This window comes from Nyctereutes procyonoides, unplaced genomic scaffold, assembly GCF_905146905.1.
Source record: "Nyctereutes procyonoides isolate TBG_1078 unplaced genomic scaffold, NYPRO_anot_genome, whole genome shotgun sequence".
Lineage (NCBI taxonomy): Eukaryota > Metazoa > Chordata > Mammalia > Carnivora > Canidae > Nyctereutes > Nyctereutes procyonoides.
The window spans coordinates 9,948,987-9,972,587 of NW_026575147.1; the positions used below are offsets into that span (position 1 = coordinate 9,948,987).

The window sequence follows — 23,601 nt, forward strand, 5'->3', positions numbered from 1 at the left end:
ACACCAATATTTACCGTCTGCAGGGAGAGGCACAACACGGGGGGGTGGATGGGAGTGCGGTGGGGACTCCCGCCCCACCCCTCGCAGGCCTGGCCTAGGAAGATTGGCAGGTTTCCTTGGGTCCTTTCCAGCCCTTTATCTGGATGGCTGGGGCTGCTCTGCTGTGATCCTCATGCACCCCCTCCCCCACCAAGTGAGAGAATCTTGAGAGGAACAGCTCACCCATTCCTCTGCCCCCGCCGGTGCCAAAAGAATGCCTCTCCTTCTCGACCTCACCCTCCCTGTGTGTGCACGCTCCCCAGGGGTTATCCACCTGCTTGGCAGTGAGAGAATGCACCTTGAAGTTAGGACGTTCAACATGTGAGGAATGTGTTTCCTGGTTGATGGGGAGGTGGGGCATTGGGATGGGAGAAGCCCTTTGGTTTCTAGCATTGACTGGACCCAAGTGAGATGCTGACAGTCCCAGCAAAATGGCCTTCTGGGCTCGGATCCCTGTGTGCCCCAGGCATCAAGTCTTCAACATTGACATCAACATTGATCAAGCCCCCAGCACATTCCAGGAGCCAAGAGAAGCATTAAGTAAAGGCACAGCACAGGCAAAACCCATGGCTCACTGGGGGGACAGGAATGACATGGGCAAGACTGAAGCAGAGGACACCAGAAGTGAGGTAGGAGAGGCCAAGGGTGGGAAAGAAGTAGGGGGTAGAGTGGAGGGCTTAGGAAGGGTGTGACACAGTCCTGCTTGGGTTCAAGGAAGAGAAACCTAGCCACTCTATGGAGGTCCTCCTTTGAAGGGGCCTCATCTTTGACACCCACACAAACCTCATTCTGTCTACCACTCCTTCCCTCCCCTCCCAACCCCCCAAGAGCCGTGCACATTGCTTCCCAAGGGAGAAGAAACCTTGGCCCCGAGGTGGGCAGTCCTGGAGGAGAATGGATGGGGAGATGAGTCAGCTGTGTATGTGCTGGGTTCGAGGGGCCGAAGGCCTGAGTGCAGCAGATGTGGGCAGCTGGCTCGGTGGGTCTGCAGCTCGGCAGAGGTCTGCTGGAAGGAGTCCAGGGAGCCAGGAGAAGTCCTGGACATGGATGTGTGGCCCAGGAGGGCACAGTGAAGAGGCAGGAGGCGCAAGGACTGCCCCTATGGTGGGCAGGGGCAATGAGGCCAGGATGAGATGGGAGGACTCGGATAGGCCAGAGGTGACAGTGTCAGAGGTACTGGGACTAAGGCAGGGAGGGGTGCGGGAGGGAATGGCCAGAAGATCGGTGGCATGTAGGTGAAGCCAAACAGGAAGCAGATGAGTTTGGCCCCCAGGGGTGGTGATGATTGGTGACTGGTGAGGTGATTGGCATTAGCGGAGAGTTGGGGAGCACGTGGGAGGTAAAGAAGTGAAGACAGGTCTGGATGTCATAAGGGAGAGGTTGTTAGGAATACAGGTTTTGCTTTTAAGGAAAGGCAAGGGGATGAGCAGAAGGGCTGGTGAACTAAAAGCTCAGTTGGGCCCTGCCTTGTTGCTCTTTCCTGACTAGAGACCCTGTGTCTCTGGGGACAGGTTGTAGGTTCAGCCTTACACCCCATCTCGGAAGCTTTCATCTGCATAGGAGGGGTTCTCCGGGGATGGATGAACATCCTGGTGGGGCCAGGACCTGGGGCTGGGATAGTCAACTTCTGTGAATGGTGCTCTATCCCTTAGCTCCCAATATTCTCTTTTTTCTCTAGTTTCTCCTCAACTGGAGGAGCCACCAGATTCAGTATGCAGAAGTGCACCGGTTCTCTCTTCTTAAAGCCACATGGCCCTGTTTCCCATTACTCTAAAAGCCTGGGAAGACCTGAACGTAGATAGCCTCCTTTAAGCCACAGGGTGGTCCTTCCCCATGTCCAGCCTCAGTGTCTCTCACTAGATAGCTGGAGTTGGAGCCAGGGTGGACCATCGACGAAGGAGAGAAGTTAATGAGCTGAGTCTCCAAGGCCACACCCTGGGCTCCCGGGCACTGTACAAGCTTGGTCTGCCAGTCCCAGCTGGTCCCCAGAGCCGGAAGCCACCTCCCAGGCTCCCAGGCTCTGGGGGTGGAGCTGGATGCCCGTGTCATTAAGAGAGAGACTTTTATTATTCCCATAGGGAAGGGAGATACAAGGAGATCACTAAGAACTACAGCGAGGGCCTGGAAAATAAATTAAAACAGAAATGCATCAAAACAAACAGGAGATTGGAGAAGTGGAGAGTGGCTGGGAGGCTGCTGAGGCTGGCGGCCTGCCCAGGCAGGCGGGCTCTCCGAGGAGAAGGTGGAGTCCCGGGCCTCGGCCAGCCCATTTCTTGTCCCTCTGTCAGTGGTGGCCCCAGGCTCCAAGCCCTGTGGGGCCATGACTCGAGGCCTCCCTGAAGCCTGGCGGGGGAGCGGCCAGAGTCCAGCTGGGCCCACCCGGGGGGGCCTGGCCAGCAGCGAGCAGAGGCTCTGCCCTCCTTGATCCGTGGCTGCCCACCCTAGTCATTGGAGGTGACATCAATGTCCTCCCCGTTGGCCTGCTTCGTGGCGATGCGCCACCGGTTGATGTGGTGGGAACCTTTCTTCTTCTGCTCAGACTCCGGTCCCTCTTCTTCCAGCTTCTGCCGCTTGTACTTTGTCCTCCGGTTCTGGAACCACACCTTCACCTGGGCCAGGGAGGGAGGGGTAGAAGTAAGAAACACCCAGGAGGCCCCCCAGGGTAGCTACTGGGGCCTCGGCACCCAGGTTGAGCTGGGAGCCAGATGGGGAGACCAAGGCCAGGGTCCTCTCCTCTGGCTTGGTGCCAACTGCTAGGTCTGAAAGACTAACTTCCAGATGTGAAGGGGGTGGCGCAGGGAGAGGACACAGTGGGCCAAGAGGCGCCATCTTCTAGTCCCTATGGCAAAGGAAAGGGAGCAGTCATGGAGCTGCCGAGCATCCGGTAGCCCGAGCACAGTGGATGGGAGGAATCCAGGCTCTGCAGCCCAGCACATTTCTAGAGAAGAGATAATAATTGCTCCTTTACGAGGTTGGGGTAAACAGTAAGTAGACGAACAGATGAAAAGTCATCGCAGGAGTCCTCATGAGCTTTCCCTCAACCCCCGCTGCCCAGTCACCCCATGCTCTTTGCAGCACAAAGAGGCAGAGTGGACATGGCTGCATAACCAGGAGGTGATGTCCACAGCAAGAGCAGTGCCCAGGACAGCCAGGGCACTCCTAGGGTCGCAGACCCCGCCACTCAAGGCTCCAACACCACCTAGGTCAGTCTGTTTCTCCAGGGGACCCTGTGAGCAATGTCAGGTGAAATAACCATCATCCCCCATCAGAGGCTGAGCTGGGCAGGTAAGAAGCCTGGCCGCTCAGGTGGTAGCTACTCAGGGTAGTCTGAAAACCACCGATGGGACCTCCTCCTCAGACATAGGGGTGTCTGAAGCCCCACCTGGGGCAGTGCTCTGAGCTTCCTGCCCCCAAAGCACTGGCCTCTGCATCCCATCCAAATAAGGGAATAGGTGATATAGGAGAAATTGCAGGGTACAGATATGAGCTCCTCTTGAACAGAGAAGGCTCCCCACTTCTGTGTCAGTCAGCGAGACTCCTGACGAGGGGAAAGTTCAAAAGCAGACAACTGTCTTCTGTGATGGGTGGTGGGGGCTTGGAGGGAGGGACAGGTCTACAATGCTACACCCACCTCCTCCAGGAAGCCTCCCCATATTTAGTCGAATCTCTAATCACCCCTCACTTCTCCCACTTCCCCCAGCATTTGCTCAGTGTCCAGGATACAGGTTTTAACATCCTCTTGTGCATGATCTAGGAGGGCTACCCCAGCTCCCTAACCAGTCTTAGTGCTTGAGGACTGTGGAGAAAGCCTCACCCAGTCTGTCAACTCCTCCTGACCCTGCAGTTCTCTCCTTGCAGACCCTTGCAGAGCCTTGCAGAGCCTTGCACAGCCAGGCCATCCGCCCCATCCTCAGAGCTGGTGAAAATGAGGCTGGGTGCTGATCCTTTGCTAAGTCCCTTCCCCACTCTGGGTTTAAGTCCCTCATTCATAGGAGAGAGGTTTTCTGGGGCCCTTGCAGCTCCAGGGCACCTCTTGGGCTTTTGCTCCAGAGGGTCCCTGTGAAAGGTTATGCAGAGATGGCAGGGTTACAAGACGTGGATGGTTTCCCAAAAACAACGGCTTATTTATACGGCAAGTAGGTGCTGTCAGCGACAGCTGGGTGATACACGGTGTCCTTGCTGGTGATGAGGGTACGTTGTGAGTGTGGAATGATGATGAACACCTTGGTTTTGGCAGCAGCAGTGGCTGCTAAGGGAAGATCCTTGAACCCGGGGTGAGACCAGAAACAGTCCTCAGAAGACTCCCCAGTCCAGTGGCTAGTCCCTGAAAAGGGCTGAAAAGCCCAGGCCTGAGCCATAGAGCCAGGCAGTGGCAGCCAAAAGCAGGCCTGGCATCTGGGCCCAGGAAGTAGTTTCCTGCCCAGGACACTCTACCTTTATACTACCCAGACACTATACCCTGTCCTGTTCCTGGAGCACAGCCAATCCAAGGCTTCCCCTAATAGCGCCCCCTTTCCAGGGTCGGCCCTGCCCTTTGATTTTAGAGCACCAGAGGGACTTGGGTGAGGGCAGCCAGCCAGGGACAGGAAGAAATGAGGCACCTGGCCTTAGTAGATGGTGTCAGAGGAGATCTTCTTCCCTCATTTCTAGGGCAGGGTGCAAACCCATCGCCTGCATAGACAAGGGAGAATGGTAGACACTCTGAGTTCAAGACTTCTAGATTCCATAAATGCCTTTCCGTGGGCACAGGGCTGGCTGGGCCCTGGGTGATTCTCAGCACAACTACGTGGCAGCCTGCCTGGCCCCCACTCCCTACCCTAGAGCCCCCTGACACTATGCCAGCCAGTAGGTGGGTGAGCTCCTGTGCACAGCATGTGCGTGATTCAGGCCTAGATGCGGGCTGGAGCAGCATTTCTGAGAGCCCACAGGGTTGGCCAAGGGCTAAGCACCCCCAGCCTAGTGATGGGGCAACCCTGGGAAGCTCTGGGCAACACCAGGGCCAAGGGCCCCTTTCTGCCCCTTCTCCCTCCCACACACACTCCTAAGTCTCCTTCTAGGAAAGAGACTTATCTGTAGTGGAATGGACCCTGCCTCCTCCCCTTGCCCCACAACACTGGCCCAAAGAAGCAAAGTCTCCAGTGGTGGAACTCCAGGCATGGGATATGCTCTCAGGCAAGGGCCAGCTTCCTGGCACACCCAAATGAAAGGTGATGCTGAATATTTTCTCCATAAAAACGACTGGGGTCAAGGAGGCAGCTTTCTAGAAACAGGGATGTAAACTGTCTCCCTCAGCAGATTGGCTATCCTGTGAACAGCCTTAGGCTGGGTGACCAGATGCTGTTTACAAAGACTGTAATAACAGGGGAATCTTATGACTTAATAATATCAGTGGAAATGGCAGGAGGCAGTTTGGGCACAGTGTGATCACCACCATAGGAAAACAAAATCTATGCATGGGGGGAAAAAGACTAGAAGGAAACATACATAAAGTGTGGGTGACGTTTCTTTCTTCTTTTCACTTTTCTGTCTTTTCTTTAATGTGTTACTGATAACAATTCATAGTTATTTTTTACTTAAAAGAATTGGGCTTGGAGTGTAGTAGGAGACAAGAGTCAACACGGAGCAGGGCAATCTGGGGTCACCCCAGAGCCCTCTCCCTAGATGACGGAGGCCCTAGAAAGGAACCAGGTCATGTAGTGTGGCTACCAGCTCCGTGGGAGCCAGCTTTACCAGGGTCTGCTCCTTCTGCACCTGCCTCCCCGCAATACCCCCACACTAGACCCCAAAGACACAGTTGGGATATTGGCTAAAGGAACCCCCTCTCCCATCCCCGACTTCTCTGGGTTTGGAGAGAGGTTCCCTGTGGTCTCTGAAGTCCCCATTTCACTGAACATCTTAGTTTTTCAGAGAAGCCAGATCCTTCCCAGATTCTCTACTTTTGCCTGAGTTACCTCACCTGGGGTACTCTTCCTTGGCCTTCAAAATCCTGCTCAGCTGTTCCTGGCCTGGACCTGCCCCACAGTCTGTTTGTGCTTCCTTAATCACTTTCCCTGTTTCAGCAACAGTGACCCTAGCAGTGCATTAATTTGTGTACTTGAACCTCTGTCTCCTCATCAGGCTATGGGAACCTGGAGAACTCTACCCTAATGTCCCAGTGGGCACCTCCCAGTCTGTTCAGCAAGTTGGGCACAGGTGAAGTGACCTGGCGCTATGCTATTGGCAAGGGAGAACTGGGGAGCCCAAGAAAATCAATGGTGGGGGGACTGAGGTCTCATCAGAAAAGGGGTTTGGGAAGTGCAACTACTGGAGAGATGGGATTCTTTTTAGGCTGAGTACAGTGAACACTTCTACAACAGGGTCAGGTCTTAATTCTCCAAGTTGTGGACTGGATTAACCACTTCCAGGGAGAATGTGGGAGAGAGAAAGAGACCTATTGTTGAGAGGCACAAGGGTCCATATGAGTCAAATGAGATGAAGAAGATGCTGTGAATGAATGAATGAATGAATGCATTAATATATTAGCCGACTGACGGATATATGTATACAGTAATGAATGAAGGTATGCATGTATTAATGAGCAAATGAATGGACAGAGGAACTAACACACAAGCAAACTACAGCTCCATCCAGCCAAGTATTTTGGACTTTACTTTTGAATAACCTGCTGTTTGAATGACCCAGATTTGTACCCCTTTGTTTCTACTAGTCCCCAACTTTAGCCCACCCCAAATGGAAGAGTCTGTGGTCCTGCCTGCATACTTTCAGGAGAATACTTGTCCTTGAGGAGTTCAAACACCCTATCAAGGTCATACCCCTCTCTGCTGGAGATCCATTTCCTATTATTTGAGCTACTCCCACTCTCAGGGTCAAACCCAATGTCATGCTAGGCTCAGCCCTCACCCCACCAAACTGAGGCCATCTCTGACTCTCCATCAAGCATAGCCTAAATCTCCCTAAGCCTTCTTATCTCCTCCTCTGTCAGACCATCCTGGATGCTTGCCCTCACTCTCAGAGAGACATCACAGATTCATCTGCCTCCTCAGGACAAGGCCCTAAAGAACCACTCCCGTCTCTCTTACCTCCCCTGCCCTGTCCTGCCTCCCACTGGACTCCTGGAACTTGAGTGATGCAGAAATCCTTGGAGAAGAGATGAATCCATTTCAGAACCCACAGTGAGCTAGTAATAAAGGCTTCTTGACCTTTCCCTAAAATTCAAGTCATTTGGATATCTCCTTTTCATCTATCACCTAAAAAGCAAAGCTTTTCAGAGCGGGAATGGACCCCAAGAAGTCTCCTTACCAATACCGCTGGGGGAAAAAACCCATAGGCAGGTAACCATATACTCCTTCCTTCTAGGACCTCCCCACCTGTTCTTGGGCCCCAAGATGGTGGCCAAACTTGACAGCCCCTGCTCTGTTTTAATCCACCCACTTCAAATCCTCCCCTTCCTTCCCACCAACCTAGAATCCTATGCATCCCTCCAAGCTCTCTGGGCCTGAGGTCTTCAGGGAAACTTCAACCCATGCAGGTCTCCCCTCACTTTCTTCAGCCGACAGTGTGACTTCAAGGAGACTCCAGTCACTCATCCTGTGCATGTTCTGCAAGTGTGCACACTTTACATTTTACCGCCATCCCTAAATGAGGAATCTCCAAGCTTTCCCTCATAGCTCAACTGAACTCAAAGCCAGAGAAGGTGAAGAAAAACCTGCTGAACTGTTCAGAACAGGAGGGGCAGCTGGAAACAGTGACCAACAGTCAGCCTGGAGCAACCAAATGCTTTCTCCATTCCCCATAAAACTAACATGCCACCCCACACGTGCACATAAGCACCTGAGCTGCATTCTACACCATGTGTATATATGATAATCCACCTGAGCTTTGGGCATCAATCACACTGCCTGTATGTGGCCCACACTGTAGCACATACATGTTAGACACACCCATTACACACACACACACATTCACTTTCACTCACAGCTCTGATCTGACCCAAATCTGGGTCTGCCTCACGTGAGCTGAAACTTAGATGGACATCATCCAGTCTTCCAGATCAGACTCTGAGGCCGCACCATAGACAGCAGTGAGGAGCGAGTAATCAGTCAGAAAGGAGAACCAGCCCTTTCTCAAGACCACTCCCTCCACTTCCTGGATTGACCTGTGGCCATCCCCGCATAAATACCCAACTCTCAACCAAACATACAAACCTGCCTCCACAAAGAAGTTCAGGGTGCCCTCCTCCCAACACTCCATACTAAAGCTTTGAGCATACAGAGACCCCTGAGCTCTGGGTTAAGATCCACACAGTGATTTCCTTAACCCTCACAGAAGTTTTATCCATGAACTGGTGGATAAAACTAGATCATATAAATTAAAGTGCAGGGATCCCTGGGTGGCGCATCGGTTTGGTGCCTGCCTTTGGCCCAGGGCGCGATCCTGGAGACCTGGGATCGAATCCCACGTCGGGCTCCCGGTGCATGGAGCCTGCTTCTCCCTCTGCCTATGTCTCTGCCTCTCTCTCTCTCTCTCTCTCTCTCTCTGTGTGTGTGTGTGACTATCATAAATAAATAAAAAAAGAAAAAGTAATAAATTAAAGTGCAAGGGAAAGACAGAAAACAGAGGGACAGGGAGGGGCCGATGACTACGGAAAGCAAGGGAAACAGCTGAGAAGTTAACGCATGGATATGTGTACAATCAAAAGAAATTTGCCTTTTCGTTGAATACATGTTTATGGAGCATCTACTCCTTGCTCCTCACTGAGCTGGACCCTAGCATAGGGAGAGAAGGAGGAACGCTTGACCTCTGGCTCCCAGAGCTGACTTGTTCATCACCCAGAGAGCTGTTTTAAGAACATTTCCTGGATCCTATCCTGGAACTCTTAAGAGAATCTCCTGAATGGGGTCTGGGAATCTGCATTTTAAGATTTCTTTGGGAGATAGATCTAGCCAGTCTACAGAATGACATTTGGACATGGTAGATGATTTAACAACAGCAAAGTCCTGTGCATATTATGATACATGGGAGATGTGCTGTGAGCTCTGAGAACTTGGAGGAAGCATCATATAGAAACAGAAGCGGAATATAGATGAGCCAGAAACTCAGGGCTGGAAAGAACCACGGAGTTCGTTTCATTAAATCTTACAGATACAGCAACTGAGGCCCAGAAAGAAGATAAAGGGAGAGCTGATGACGTGATAGGTAAGCACTAGCAGACATATGAATATGCTGTCAGTAGCTAACTAGACCTATAGAGATGGAAGCTTGAGATGGATGGTAGATACACAGAAGAGAAAGCAGAATAGGTGATAAGGCAATAATAAACAGTTGGATAAGTGAGAGCTATTGTTAGGAAGAAGAAGATTGTAATCAATAGAAAATAGGAAATATAAATTAACCTGCTTTGGAGCGGCAGTTTAATGAGCTCAGACAGAAGTACGTGGCTAGATATAAAACAGCTATCTGTGCAGGATGGATCAGAGAGCTCCAAGAGACAAATGCAGACACTGACAGCAGAAATCGATGGCAGGGGGCTGACGGCAGACACGCACTTGACAAATAGCCAGGAGCTGGAAATGACAGGTAAGCTTGCCCAGAAAATACTGCAAGATGGGTGATTTGTTAATAATATAGCCTAAGTCCAAATGATAAGTTTACAAGAGGGACAGAAAGAAAGCTATGATGATGATGGACACCGGGTATGGCAGAAGGAACTCTGGACTACTCAGGACGCCCAGGTAAGGGGCTTATTGTAACACTAACTTGACATACTACTTTAAACAGAGGGAAGGGAAAGACTGGCGATGAGAATCAACATTATTTGAATTCCTTTTGGAAGTCTTTGATCTTTAAACAATCTGTTTTCCAGGTGAGAAAACCAGAGCTCAGAGAGGTTGAGTAACTCGCCCAAAGTCACACAGGCAGTCAGTAAGGGGAAAGATAATGAAATCCAATCTGCCTGCCAGGGAGCCCTGCCCAATCCATCTCTATCTCAGAGCCCTAACCTGGAAAGACAAACCTCTACAGGGAGGTGTCTCAGGCTCAAACCTCCCAGAGTTCTATTGTTTTTTGTTCTATATGCTAAAACCAGCACATCTATAGATACAAGATTAGACATGAATTTTGGTAGTTAAGCTGGATATATTACATTATTCCATCGGGTTTTGTTTTAGATATTTTTGAAACATAATAAAGAACGAAGGAAACAATCATTACATTTACTAACTGGCATTGTTGGGAGCAAATAGGCAGCTAGATTCGGTTTGAAAGAAAGTTAATTAAAAATGCTCTTACTGAGCTAAAAAACCGAAAGTTTAAAAACAATGACATTATTTCAACAAGTGTTAATCTGTGGGTGGGAGGATTATAAACCATTTTGTTTTCTTACACTTTTGCAATTAAAATTTAATAACTAATACTTTTTAAATGATGTTAACTATAAACACCATTCTTTAATTGATGCTTTGTTTTAGACAACAATTTTAAAACACGGTTTGCCAGGAGGGAATGGAGTATTATTTTATTAACCTGGGGTTTTTTTTAGCATATATTTCTTTAAAACATTTTAAAAACTAACTCTGCTGTGTTGTAAGCTTTATCTGTGCAGTTAGAACAGCCCAGCTAGCAAATCTGAAAAAGCACAGGTCCTGCAGAGGCGTGATTAAATGGGGCATCAGACAGATAAGACGACAATAGAAACCAAAATAGGACGCTTGCACTGGTGGGTGATGCTGGCTAAGGGAGCTGGGGAGGCACTTAGGGTCTGGACCCACCCCCCCACTGAGCCCGCTTCACTACTCCCTCGGAAAGCCCCAGGCTGCCCTCCCCCTGCCGGGCACCTCCTCCGAGGTCCTGGACTAGGAAGGAAGATGGTGGTATAGTGGAGACCTGATCAGCAAGAAAGGGGAGAGGCTGATAAAAAGCAGGCAGGGTGGGAGCCGCTGGGAGGGCAAGTGGACCTTTCTCATTTGCAAATCTGGGAGCTGTGAGGGCTGGATGGGAGTAAGGTCTCCCGAGGCCCAGCCAGACACCGAAATCCGCCTCCAGGGCAGCAGCCAGCCCCTACAGCACGTCCTACTCCCCGAGACCAAGAGCTTAGGCGGTGCTTCCAGGCAGCATTTATTTATGGCAAAGTCTTTACTTACAATAAACCCAAATCTGCCTCCCTATGACTCCAATCTAGTTCTTTAAATCTTTTTTCCCCCTTAATTATCTATCATAAAAATGCTACGTGGTAACCATAATTTCCCCCAGTACAAAACCTCTCCACACCTTGGGAGTTTGTTCCCTCCCCAACTCAACAGCCCTTTAAGTGTCTGAATACAGTCCCAGAATCTACTTTCCCACCATTCCCAGGTTCCTCACATGTCTGTGTGCCCAGACAGCAGTTTCCAGAGCCCTACCAGCCTGCCTGCGCAGAGATCAATGCCACCCTCAGACCCCAAGCAGGGCTGGCCCCTTCCTGGCTAATCTCCTCTGCTTTTGATGTTGGTAGCCTGAGGCTTTCTCCCCACAGCACATCCGCGGGTGGGCAGCCGAGGCCTCCCCCAGCTCTGCCCGTGAACAGCAGCAGGGCCAGTACAGGAAAGGCCCGGGCGTTCCACAAAAGCGTGAGCACCCCAGAGGAGCAGCGGGAGAAGAGCTGCTGTAACCACAGGGCTGAGACGGCTCCCGTGGACACTAGGACAGCTGGGCGCGGCTGTGGCGACCGCCTCCCCGAGATATCCTGGCACCTCCCATGGGCTCGGAGAGCAGGCCAGGTTGTGGTTTGATTCCAGCCTCCTGGTGTGTCCTTAGTGCTTGACAGAGGTCCCTGCGGCCTCGCCGAGGCCAACCCCAGCGGGAGGGAAGGGGCTCTAGAGACCAGCTTTGCGGGAGGGCCGCGGGGTGGGGGGCGGTGGCTGTGGAACTGGCTGGGACGGAGCCTCGGGGAGGCCGGCGGGGGGCGGGGGTAGGGGTGAGACTCGGGCCCCTCCTGCACCTGCCCGCCCCCACCTCCACCTGGGCGCGCGGGCAGAGCGCGGGCCGGCGCGGTGGTTATTACCTGCGTCTCGGAGAGGCTGAGGCTGCCGGCCAGCTGCTTCCGCTCGGCGCCCACCACGTAGTGGTTCTTCTCGAAGGCGCGCTCCAGCCGCAGGAGCTGCGAGGGCGAGAAGGCCGTGCGGATCCGCTTGGGCTTGCGCGCGAAGGGGCCGTGCAGAAGCAGCCCGTCCTGGGGCACGTCGCTCGCTGCGGCCGCGCCGCCGACGGCAACACAGCGGGTATAGACAGAGAGAAGGGGCGCCGTGAGCCGCAGCCCGGCCGCCCGGGCCGTCCCGCGGGAGCCGGCCGAGCCCAGCCCTCCGGCCCCGCTCGCAGGCGCCCTCGGCTACCCTCTCCAATCCTGGACTCCCGCCCCCACCTCTCCCCTTCCCCTGGGGCCGCCGCTACCTGGAGTCCGCTCCTCTCTCCTCCCGAATACTTCCCTAGGTCCAGAGCTACCCCGTCGGTCGCCGGAGGCGGGGAATAGCTGAGCTGCGGATCCCTGGGTTAGGCCAGGAGGGCCCGGGCCTAGCGAGGCGCCCGCCGGCCCGAAGGCACAGCGCCTGGAGCAGCGGAGCCGCGGAAGGGGCTGGGGGGTGAGGGGCTGGGGGTCCCTCCTGAGCTCTCTTTGTCCACTGACCCTGTCCTAGCTCCCTCAAAAAGGGCCAAGAGTAGGGACCGCGCTGGGTGTCAGGAAGGTGACAAGGGGAACAGTGAGGCTGCTAAGCACCCTCATGCCAAACACATTTTCAGGAAGTAGAAGGTACCCAAGGCACGCTCTTTTCACACCTGTTTAAACCAGCCTTGCAGCTAGATGCTCAGGCTGCTAGCCCTTTGAAAATTCCTGCCAACCGACCCAGGCTCTACCTTGCTAGTGGTAAAAAATAGGCTAGCCGCTAGCCCAAGGTCCAGGCAACACCTGAAGGTCTGAGGTCAGGCTTTTCCTTCCCCCTTTCCCACCTCTCTCCCCCAGAAGACTCCTCCTGCTCTCTGGTGGGAAAAGGCCTTGCTTCATCCCTGAATAGTCCCGTGCTGAAGAAACACGTGTATAAATATCTAGATGTCATCTTTCTCTCTAATATATATAGATATAGATATATTGGTTTCTGCATGGGCGTGTGTAAATATATGCTCCAGCCTCCCTACTGTCTTTTTCTCCCATCTACCATACAAGATTTTCAAAGAGTGTGATTGTCCCTTGGCAAATGTTGGCCATCATGGGAACTCAGCTCCTACAGGCAGGAGGAGGGGCTGACACTGGGTTGGATGCCAGGGTGGTTAGGTCAGGAACTATAAAAGCCAAAATAAGCTTCCACCCACAGCCCTACTCTCCATAAACCCCCCACTAGGCCTTCACACAATCTCTGGCTTGGTTGCACATGCTATCAGACTTGAAACAGGCCCTGATGTCAACCATGGGTTCTCATGCAGTGGCACATATCATGACCCCTGAGCCACTGACAACGACGAAGAGCCCTAGATGGAATGTTTTCACATGGTTAGCTGTTGAGATTGACTGGTCCAATTAATTTCTTCAGAAATGGCCACTGGTTTTACCCTATTTGACCTGTTGTTCTGTTTGAGACAATTGTTTGGATTTCAGTGGAGATCTCCCATCTCTGGAAACCCCTCTCTAAGTGAAATAAGGGCACATAATTGAGATGCTATTGCTAAAACTCTCCTGGTAACTTCATGTCCCTCTGGTGGTGGAAACTGACTGGCATTACTTTCTCCAAGTCCTTTGGCTTCTTTGGGCATTTACACAGGTGAACTTTATTGCTGGGGTTTCCTGTGGAGCGAGGTGGCTAGAGGGGAGATGAAATCCCCTGACCATCACTTTTCTGTTTCAAGTGGCTGGATCTGTGCAGCTACAAAAGGGGGTGGCATCATATCATGGGGAGATGGAGGGGCACCCTGCGCAGTGGGTCCTTCAAAGTGGGGGCCTGGTGATGGTGGAGGGGACAGATGATCACAGGAGGTGGTCTGGCAGACAGGAGTTAAGAAGGAATGAAAGGAGGAGCCTGATCCACGTAGGAATAAGAATTAAAGTCCTAAGTGGGTACCAGTGTGATAGGCCAGAGAAAGGTGGACAAGGTGGGGGTGGGGGGGGAGGGGAAGCAAACACTCTTTGTTGAGGTTAAATTGCTTAAAAAAAAAAAAACAGCATTGTTCTGGGCCTGGGTGAAGTCCCAATAGTGTTTTCCTCTGCACAAGTGAGCTGGACAGAGAGAAGGCCTTGCTCTATCCCAGAGTTCACAGGGTTTGGCCTCAGCAACTCAACTAGCCCAGGCTGGTTAAATGTGAGGTGGCAGCCTGGAGAGACCCTGTAGGTGGGAGTGAATGGGGTGCAAGGGGTGTCAAGGGCAGTCTGTGGCTGAGTGAGCAGGCCTGCAGTCTGCCTCCGTGTGTGTGTGTGTGTGTGTGTGTGTGTGTGTGTGTGTGTGTGTGATTTGATGACTGTTTTGTAATTCTGGGACTGTGTGTTGGTCAGTTGTGTGGTGGAGTTCTCTGTGTTTCTCTTTATAAAACCAAAGTGGAGGATGGAAGCACCAAGCATCTCTGTCCTTCTGACATACACACATCCCTTTGCCTCAAGTCTGGCTATTTTAGGAAAAGCTAGGTTGCTTTGGTTTATTATAATGTCCTGCCGGGGCAGATAGAATATGTCCTTCTATCTATGTCCACATGTATGTGCAGAAACACGTACAGGGGTTCTTCTGACCCACCCATGAAGAAGCAAGGGGCAGGAAAATGACTCAGGATACTGAAGAGTGATGACACATTTGGATTTCAAAAGAAGCAAGGCTTTTCCCTGTAAGGAAGAGGTGGTTTCCTGCAAAACTAACCATCCCGACAAACGGATCAATAGCTCTATGTTTCTGTATGGACAGAATGATGCCTTAGGTGCCTATGCTGGCACCCAGGATGGGTAGGGGCCTCAACAATCCGTCTACAGCTTCCGTTTTCCTTAACTGGACCACAAGAGCAGAACAAGCTTGGGGCTGGGGCCAGTGTGGCCTGTTTCCAGGCAGTAGTTCTGGCCTGTGGGAGTGGGCGTTCAGTTTCAGACAAGGATGGGTGGAAAAGTGGAAGGAGGCTGACTTAGCCTTCCCTGGAGCCAGGAGGAACTGAACCCCACCCCGCTTTCCTCCAGCCTCTCAATGCGGGTCCTTTCAAGGCAAAGACCGGCAATAGAAAATCCCAGGTCTGAAGTGGCTGGAAGTGGGAGCTAGGGATCCGGAGTGCCCGGGCTAGCCGCTGCACCCGCTCCTGGAGAGGCCGTGGCCGGCCAGGGGGCTCGAGGTCGGCCGGCTGGGCGGAGGAGCCCGGGGCGACGAGTGGGAGAGGCCGGCCAAGCTGCGGAGATGGCCTCGTTCCCCCTCCTCCTGCCGGAACAAAGGCGCCCTTTGAAGTACCGGCCCATTACCGACGCCGATTCCTGCGGGTTGGGGCTTCCCCGGGGCCCCCTCCAGACGCCGTTCCCGGGTCTCGAAAGTTGCTGAGTCCGGGGGAAATGGCACCGAAGTGCGGCCCGTTCCCCGTCCCCGCCGGCTCCTCCCCTTCAGGCCTCGGGGGCCGGCGGCTTCGGGACCCCGCGGCCGGATCCGGGGCATCCCGCGTGGGCTCGTCCTCTTCCACCGCCGGGCTCAGCGGAGGAGCCGCCTCCCCGCGCGCCGGCCCGCGCTGCCGCAGGGCGCTGCGCACGGAGCGCAGACATGTTCCTTTTCGTTCGTGTGGGGTTTCGTTTCTTGCATTAAAACGGGGCTGAAATGAGCATCGAAGAGACCCGGTTCTCTAGAAAACACGGCGCCGGAGGGCCTGGGACGGCTGGGCCCGCAGCCCCGAGGCCTCGCTGTGACCGCAAGGCTCGAGGCTGCCGCGGCGCGCACGGCTCCGCCGCCACCAAGACCGGACCCAAAGCCGCAACGTCTCGGGGTCGGAAAAGCCCTTCCGTGTCCAACGGATTTCCGAGTTCAAAAATGCGGCCACGCACGGCTCCATCTCCGTGTCCAGACACGGTTCTTGAGAGAGAAAAAAAAAATCCAACCGTTTTTGCAACTCGACAACGTGCCCGCCGGGACTGATGGCTCAGGGAGCCGCAGCAATTTCTGAGAAGGTTTTTCGGAGAATTCATCCGGCCTCGCCGGGCTGGGAACGCTCTCGGAGCCGGAGCCGGAGCCGGAGCCGGAGCCGGAGCAGTCGCGAGGTGTCCCCGGCCCTCGGCACCCCGCGCCGGCGGGGACGAGGCCAGAGGCGGGAAAAGCAGACGGTGGAGCACTCCACAGTGAACCAGCGGGGCGCCGGGTCCGAAGCCAAGTGCGCAGCCGGGGAGGCCAGCTCCGGAGGAGCAGAGAGACCACGGGACTTAGGACCGGCCCTGCCCTCTCCTCGGAGCCCCTGTCCCCGCACCAGCCTCCTAACCACAGGTCCCCCCACTGCCCCGGCCCGACGGTTCAAAAATAGCATAGCCGGGACTCTCGGATCGGCCCACGGGTGCCAGGTTTTGAGACCCAGGCAGGGCTGGGCCCATGGAACCTCGAGGTGATTCAGTTTTGAATAAAACTTCATTTATAGCAGTAAACAATGATTGTAATCGACAGGTTTCTTGCCTAAAGCGCCTGACACCATAGACTCCCTCCCTTCCGTCGCCCCCCCTCCCCCAATGATTTTGGGCAAATCTTTGGAATCCCAGGGGGGAAAAGTCTGCCCACAAAAAAATTCTTGTTCAAGTAATTTACATTCTTTTTATTTTGTGGGATCTGCTGGGTCAGTATCTACTGGTCAGATGGAACTAAGCAAATTGACAAATTGGACCAGGAAAGCCATTTTCCGTGAAACAGGTCAGCAGCTACAGCCAACACCTCAAAAGATCATTTTTCTTGTTATCTAAATAATGGTACCAAACATCTGGTTTACTTTGACTGTGTAGACCACGGTTTATCCTCAGACTGTGTAGAGACCATGGTTTATCCTCAGATTAGGTTGGCAGCTGAAGCTCTAGCTCTATCCTTTTCATTTGTTTCACTAAGAAACGGGTTACCTAGCTCTGAGGCATGGAGGCTCAAAAGGCTGAGGTCCAGTCCCGTCTACAGTAACAAAATAAAACTGGAAAGTAAAGCAATTACTGCACAAATTAAGGCCATTCTTAAAAAAAAAAAAGACATGAAAAGAGAAACAAACTTTAACAAATTCAAGGGAGAAAACGAACTCCAACAAATACAACTCTCTTTCCTTCGGGAAAGTCAGATAATTGAAACGTGTGTGCGCGCGCGTTAGTAAGGCCAGTGGGGGATCTTCATTAGCAAATTGCCTGGTGAAGACACGGGAGCTCCACTTGCTACGACCTTAAAAGCCCTCTGCCCCCGCCCCCTGCCTGAGAGGACTGCCGTGGGTCCCGCAGCAGCCGGGTGGGCTCCCAGAGTCGGCGCAAGGAGGAGGAAGCCGGCTGCTATTGCAAACCTTCCCGACCCTAGGTCCCAGAGGCACTTGTGACTTGAAGAAGTCGGATCGAGGTTGCTGAGAAACACCCCAAGACGGTGCAGCACTCCACAGTGAACATTAACTCTCCAGTTTGCCCTCCCCGCTGCCCCTTCTCTCCGTAGACCCGGGGCACGCAGGTGGACTTTACCCTGCTCGGACGCGCCAGAGGGCAGATATCTGGGACCTGGTGGTGGATGTGCGAGCGAAGTAGGTAGGGTCCCAGGTCCAGCCCGGGCAGAGGGAGGGGGCGGTGGGCGCTGCGCACTCTGGGCTGGGACCCGCTCAGCAGGGAGAGATTCCAGCAGGCCGCGGGGAGGATCAGGAGAGGCACCAAGGATGCGCCCGGGCTTGGCGTCCGAACCCGCACCGTTTCCGGGAAAGCCTGGAGATCCCAACCTGGCTCTCGGGGAGGGAACCCAACGCCGCAGGAGCGCGAACGGATCCCGCGCGGCTATTCCCTGCTTGGGAACCGGCCTCTGCGGACCCACAGCCTTGTTTCAACAACTTCTGAACAGCCCCGCGCGCCCCCGAGCCTCCCCCGCGCCCCCGCAGCGCCGGCGCTGGCCGGCCGCCGGAGCGGGCACAGCATGGGCACTCACCCTGGAAGCGGTGGCCGAAGAAGCGGTTCCGCAGGACCCAGGGGTAGAAGTGCAGAGGGTCCCGGTGCTGGGCGCCGAAGAAGGAGTGCGGGGGCTGCAGTGGGGAGGCGCCCAGCTGGTGCGCCGGGTGCACGGTCAGCGCGGGGTGGTTCATGGCCTCGGGGAACACAAGCTCGGGCCCACCGTAGAGCGAGCGGCCCGCGCCCGCGGCGGCGGCGGCGGCGGCGGCGGCGGCGGCGGGGAAGCCGCTCACGAAGGCCGCCTCGGCCGCGCCAGGGTGAGGGTAATTGAGCGCCGTGGGCCGGAGCGGCTCCTCCGAGGCGGCCGCCGCCAGGGGATGCGAGCCGGCGCCCCCGCCGCCAGTGCCCCCGCCGGTGCCGCCGTCCTTGGCTACCAAGGACTCGATGGTAAAGCCGCGCTTGGCTGTGGGCTGGAACATGGTCGCGGTCGCCAGAGCCGAGGGAGGCAGCCGGGCTCCGGGGAGCGCTCCGCGTCCTGGCGCCGCCGCCGTGCGGGGTGTGCACCCAGCCAGGCACATGCACACACACCAGCACCCCTCACCTCCCCCGCCCGCCCGCCCGCGCTCAGACCCTGTCGGCGAGCCAGGCGCGGAGAGGCGAGGGGCGTGAGAGCAAGCGAGCGCGGAGTCTGGCCACGGCGCGCGGCTAGGCGCGCCGGCCTCGGGGGCCGAGCGGGCAGCTCCCGGAGCAGGCACTGGCGCGGCTTCCGGGCGATGCTGCGAGCTGCCTCCACGGCCTGGGGGCTGAGCCCGGCCCCCTCCCTCCCGAGTCCAGCCAGGACCGACCCCCGCCCCTGGTCCTCCCGGCACTGCCCGCTCAGCCTCGGCCGCAGCGCCGCGAGGCGCGAGTTAGCCAGCACCTGCCCGGCGCTCGCCCATTGGCCGCCGCTCACCTGCCCCAAGGTGGGGGGCGGGGCGGGGCGGGGCGAGGGACGGCGGGTGGGGAAGGAGCCAGCAGTCGGAGGCAAAAAGCGGACTGGAGCCTTTGCCGGGCTATCTAGGCCTCCTCCTAGCCCCCACCGGCCCCTAGCCTCAGGCTCCTCCTCGCGTCTCTGTCCTTTAGCTGAGTCTGGCGACCGCCCCGACCGTCTCGGCCCACGCGGGAGCCGAAGAAGGCGCCTTGTCCGAGGGGCTTGGGGCTTGGGAGAAACTCAAACCCCACTTCCCGATGTGTAACTCAGTTGAAGCCTCTCCAATTCATCCTGGGATGTCGGTTCACTTCTCAGGCAACTTCGATCCGAGCGGAGGGAGGGTGGTTTTTGCCCAATAAATACGTTCTCCGATAACCAGGTCACTGCTCCACTGGCCTCCGGGACCCTCCCGCTCACCGGGTCTGAAAGCCGCGGCCTTGTTCGTGGGGTTTCGCTTTTTCTGAGTGTCACGGGGGGCAGCTCCATTCGGGGGACGCCCGACTCTTTTCACGAGGGGCCAGGCCCAGGACGGCGCTAGCGGAGCGGTCACCTTGCAGACTTCAAGCCGCAGATCCGGATTTGGAAGCACCTCCTTGGCCCAGCCGCGGCCGCCGCGCTCTTGCTCACACCGGGAAGGCCGGCGTCAGCACAGGGCGATCTGCTGCTTTCCTCACCTTCTCCGGCCGTGGGGCCCAGGTGCAGGCGGGCCGGGCCAGCCCCGGGCCTCGGGCCTTAACTTGGAGCTGGCCGAGCAGTCGACCCTGTTCTCCAAGAATACACACCTGCCATCCCGGGAACGCAGCGGCCGCCTGGCCTCCCCGACCCTCACCTTCCACCTGCGACCGCGGAGCAGCGGGCGACCCTGCTGCGTCAGGTTTCCACGTCTTGCAACAATTTCCCGGGGTTGAGGGGGTGAGGAGAACCAGTACTCCGCAAACTTTTCCACCCGGGCCTTCCAGGCCGCAGGAAACCCCGCGGCGAGGCCTAGGAGGGCGCCGGGCGGTGGTGGGCAGGCTGGGACCCGACCTGCCAGCGCACTGCGAGGAGGGGAAAGCTGCGCGCTGCGCTTCCTGGCCGCCGCCGGGTCGGGGTGGGTCGCGGCGGCCGGCTGCGCGGAGGCGGGCTGGGCCTGCCGGCGCCCGGAGGCCAGGGGTGCCGCGTGCCGCGCGCCGCGTGACTCTGCAGGGACTCCAGGCCGGGTCTTGGGAGTGGCCCGCCTGAGCGCCGGGAGCCCTGGTCCGGGGGAGCGCTTCGGGCGCCCTCGTCGCCACAAAGCGGGTTAAAGTCTATTTTCCACTCGACTGCTCCGAAAAGCCCCCGAGCGCCGACGCCGTTCCGGCCCCCTTGGGCGAGGTGGGGAGGGGGCGGCGAGAGCGGGAGGTGGGGCGACCGCACCCTGCAGCCCCTCGCGTCCCGGGCAGCCCGCGGCCGAGCGCGGCCGGGCCCCGGCAGACACGCCTGCGGGGGAAATCGTTACCGAGTCCGCGGCGAGCGCCTGTGCCTCTTTCGCAACCTCCTCGCTCTTTTTGGTTCTGTGTCCTGGCCTCTCCCTCCGGTTTCCGTCTCAGGCTGTCTATCCTCGCCCCTGTCTTGCTGCTCCACCCTCCACCCCGACTTTTCATTTATTTCTCCCCCCTCCGACTTTGCCCCAGCCTCAGTCCTGGAAAAGGGGAAGCTCCGCCGAGAGGAGACCTGCGGGGGCCACAGCGCCAAGGGCGCGAGGGCGCAGAGCCGGGCAAAGACACAGCTCCGGGAGATTTTCGCTTTATATAGAAGGAGATGACTGGGTATTTTGCTGGAGCAAGATCCCCGCGGGGACGCGGGTTCAGTTGGATGAGCATTGCCTGGGCCTGTGCTCTGCGGCGACAGGGGGCTGCCAAGGAGAACACACGAGTCGGAGCAAGTTTAACCCTGCCCGGGGCCTTGCGCCCCTAGCCGGAGATGAACCCCATCTGTGCAGCCGCAGGCCCTCGTCTCCTACCCCGTCGCGAGGCTGGACATTGGCCACGAACTCGCCAAACTGGGCAGGTAGAGGAGCTTAGAATCTACCGGGCCATTTCTAGACTTGCCATCTGCACTGGCCACGTGTATTTGCCTCTGTGTGGTTCTGGGGGTACATATTCGTATTAACTCGATAGACCTTTATCATATAATAACACCTTGCCTTGTGGTGGTGCTTGTGAAATATTTTGACACCTAGCTGTCTGTCGTTAACCCCATTTTACACATGAAGAAACAGAGTCCACAGGACCAGTGACCTAGTTGCAGTCTGGATTGAGCTGGGACAGCCCAGGGATCCTGCCCTCATTTCATCCCCACAGGGCAGCTGCAGGTAACCCCAAGACAGGTGGTCACAGTGTAAGGGATGGGTGCTCTGGGTGGCTGCAGTTCTACCTTCATCCTCCCTCCTCTTTCCCTCTCCCAAGCCTCTTTTCTCTGGTTTTCCTCTCCTGTAACTCTCTAACCTCCCTCAATCCTCTCCCTCCTTCTGCAGATTTTTATCCTTTACCTGGTTTCCTCTATTTCCAACTCTTCCTCCATTGTCATTTTTTTTTTCTGCAGTAGGTTAAGAGAAGACCTTGTCGCCCTCAGGGGTTCTCTAAGCCTGCCACTGTGTCCTGGATCTAGCATCAGTGCTTCCCACCTGGCCCCTGTGTCTTCCTCTGCCTCCTCATCTGCCCAGTCTCTGCCAAGATCTCATACTTCTCCCACTACCTCCCGGTGCCCCCTAGCCAGTCAGGTCCACAAATGCCTCCTCTCCTTACCTGTGGACAGCAGCCCACCTTAAACCAAATGTACTGCCCCCCCTCCCACCCCTGTTCCCCAACTCCACCTTTCCACCTGCCTGTCCTCCCTCCCAGGTTGCTGAGTTTTGCCCAAAGACAGTGCCATCCTCAGGCTGAAGGGCCCTACCATCCCCCACAACTGCTTCCCTTTCATTCCCCACCTGCCTGCCCCCCACCGCACCCCACCCCTCAACCACACATCCTAGCTCTGGACCCGCGTCACTTTTTTCCTCCTTCCCTCCATCTCTGGAATAACCTGGGCTCAAATCCTGACTCTTCCACTTATTAACAGTGAGACCTGGGGCCAATAATCTTTCCTCAGCTTGCACATCTGCGGAAGGGGAAGCATTATATGGGACCTCTGTCAGGGTGACTGAGATTAGTATGTGGTGCACAGAACCAATGTGGGACTCCAGGGAGGAACTCCGTAAAAGTTACAGTCTCTAGAGGCCTTTGCCCATGCAGGAAACTTGGAAATTGCCCTCAGATCCTTGCTCTCTCATTTTCCTCATCCGGTCACCCCCAATCTTGTAGTTAAGTCCTTTTCAAGCCTATAATCCCTCCCCTTTTTGTTTCTTTGCTGGCTGACTTCATTCATCACCTCTCTGTTCCACTCCCCCCAGGGAGCCCCGCCCCTACTCTGTCCTAACATTCACCTGCAGGATGGAGTTGCCTGGGTCTGCCCCCTGCCTCCGTGCTAGGACCCTCACCTCCACCCCCAGCTGGGGAGCAGCGGCAGTCATCAGGACTCTTGCACAGGCCAGGCAATATTTATCCAACGGAGCGGAGTGGAGTGCTAGGTCTGACATCCCTGCCACTTCCCTGACTCTAGGCTCTCATCATCCTCCCTTCTCTTTAGCCCACTTCATTTTCAGATCTCTCCACCCGACAAAAAGCCTTCTGTCCTCATGTTTCTACTAACTTTTCTTCACCACCAAACTTTTTGAATAAGTTTTCATCTCTCCAACTGCCTCAGTTCTCCTTGACTCCATGAGCCTTTGCAACCTGACTTGTGCCCCCATCTCATCAGGGAAATGGCTTCAAAGAGCCTGCTTCTACCTCTGCCTATGTCTCTGCTTCTCTCTCTCTCTTTGTGTCTCTCATGAACAAATAAATAAAATCTTTTTTAAAAAGCTCCAGAATTTTTACTGTGGTTTTATTATGATAACAACCTGTGCTTATGGAGGCAATAATAATCATAAGAACCTTAAGGAGTTATTGTGAGATTGAATGAGTTATAACCCCCACCTAGTGGGTTTACAGCAGTGCCTAGCACAGAGTATGCAGTTGATAAATGTTAGCTATTAATTTTGTACAGTTTTACTGTCCAATACGGAAGACATATGGCCATTAAGGTGCTTAAAATGTGGATGGCCCAAGTTGAACTATTCTGTAACGTAAAAGACATACGAGGTTTGGAAGGCTGAGTGTTTTGGAAAAGCTAAAATATCATTAATATTTTCTTGAGTTCATTACATGTTATAATAATAACATTGATATACTAGGGTTAAAAAAGATATTATTGAGGTCATTTTTATGTTTTTATTTTTCAATGTAGTTACTAGAATGTTTAAAATTACATATGTGGCTCACATTATATTTCTTGTTTTAAATATTTTATTTCTTTGAAAGAGAGAAAACGAGCTGTGGAAAGAGGCAGAGGTAGAGAGAGAGGAGCAAACTCCCTGCTGGGCAGGAAGCTCCTTGCATCTTGGCTCCATCCCAGGACCTGAAGATCATGACCTAAGCTG

The 23,601-nt window shown here is 55.0% G+C and overlaps 1 protein-coding gene across 1 annotated transcript; it reads right to left on the reverse strand.

Annotated features, from left to right (window-relative positions):
* EMX1 (empty spiracles homeobox 1) lies at positions 1 to 20,031 on the reverse strand. Its single transcript, XM_055312125.1, has 3 exons — positions 18,135 to 20,031; positions 12,077 to 12,261; positions 1 to 2,648 (listed from the first exon to the last, which is right to left on the reverse strand). Exons 1-3 carry the CDS (start codon positions 18,670 to 18,672, stop codon positions 2,481 to 2,483), a joined length of 891 nt encoding a protein of 296 aa, XP_055168100.1. The 5' UTR covers positions 18,673 to 20,031; the 3' UTR covers positions 1 to 2,480.
* Positions 20,032 to 23,601: the final 3,570 nt, after the last annotated feature.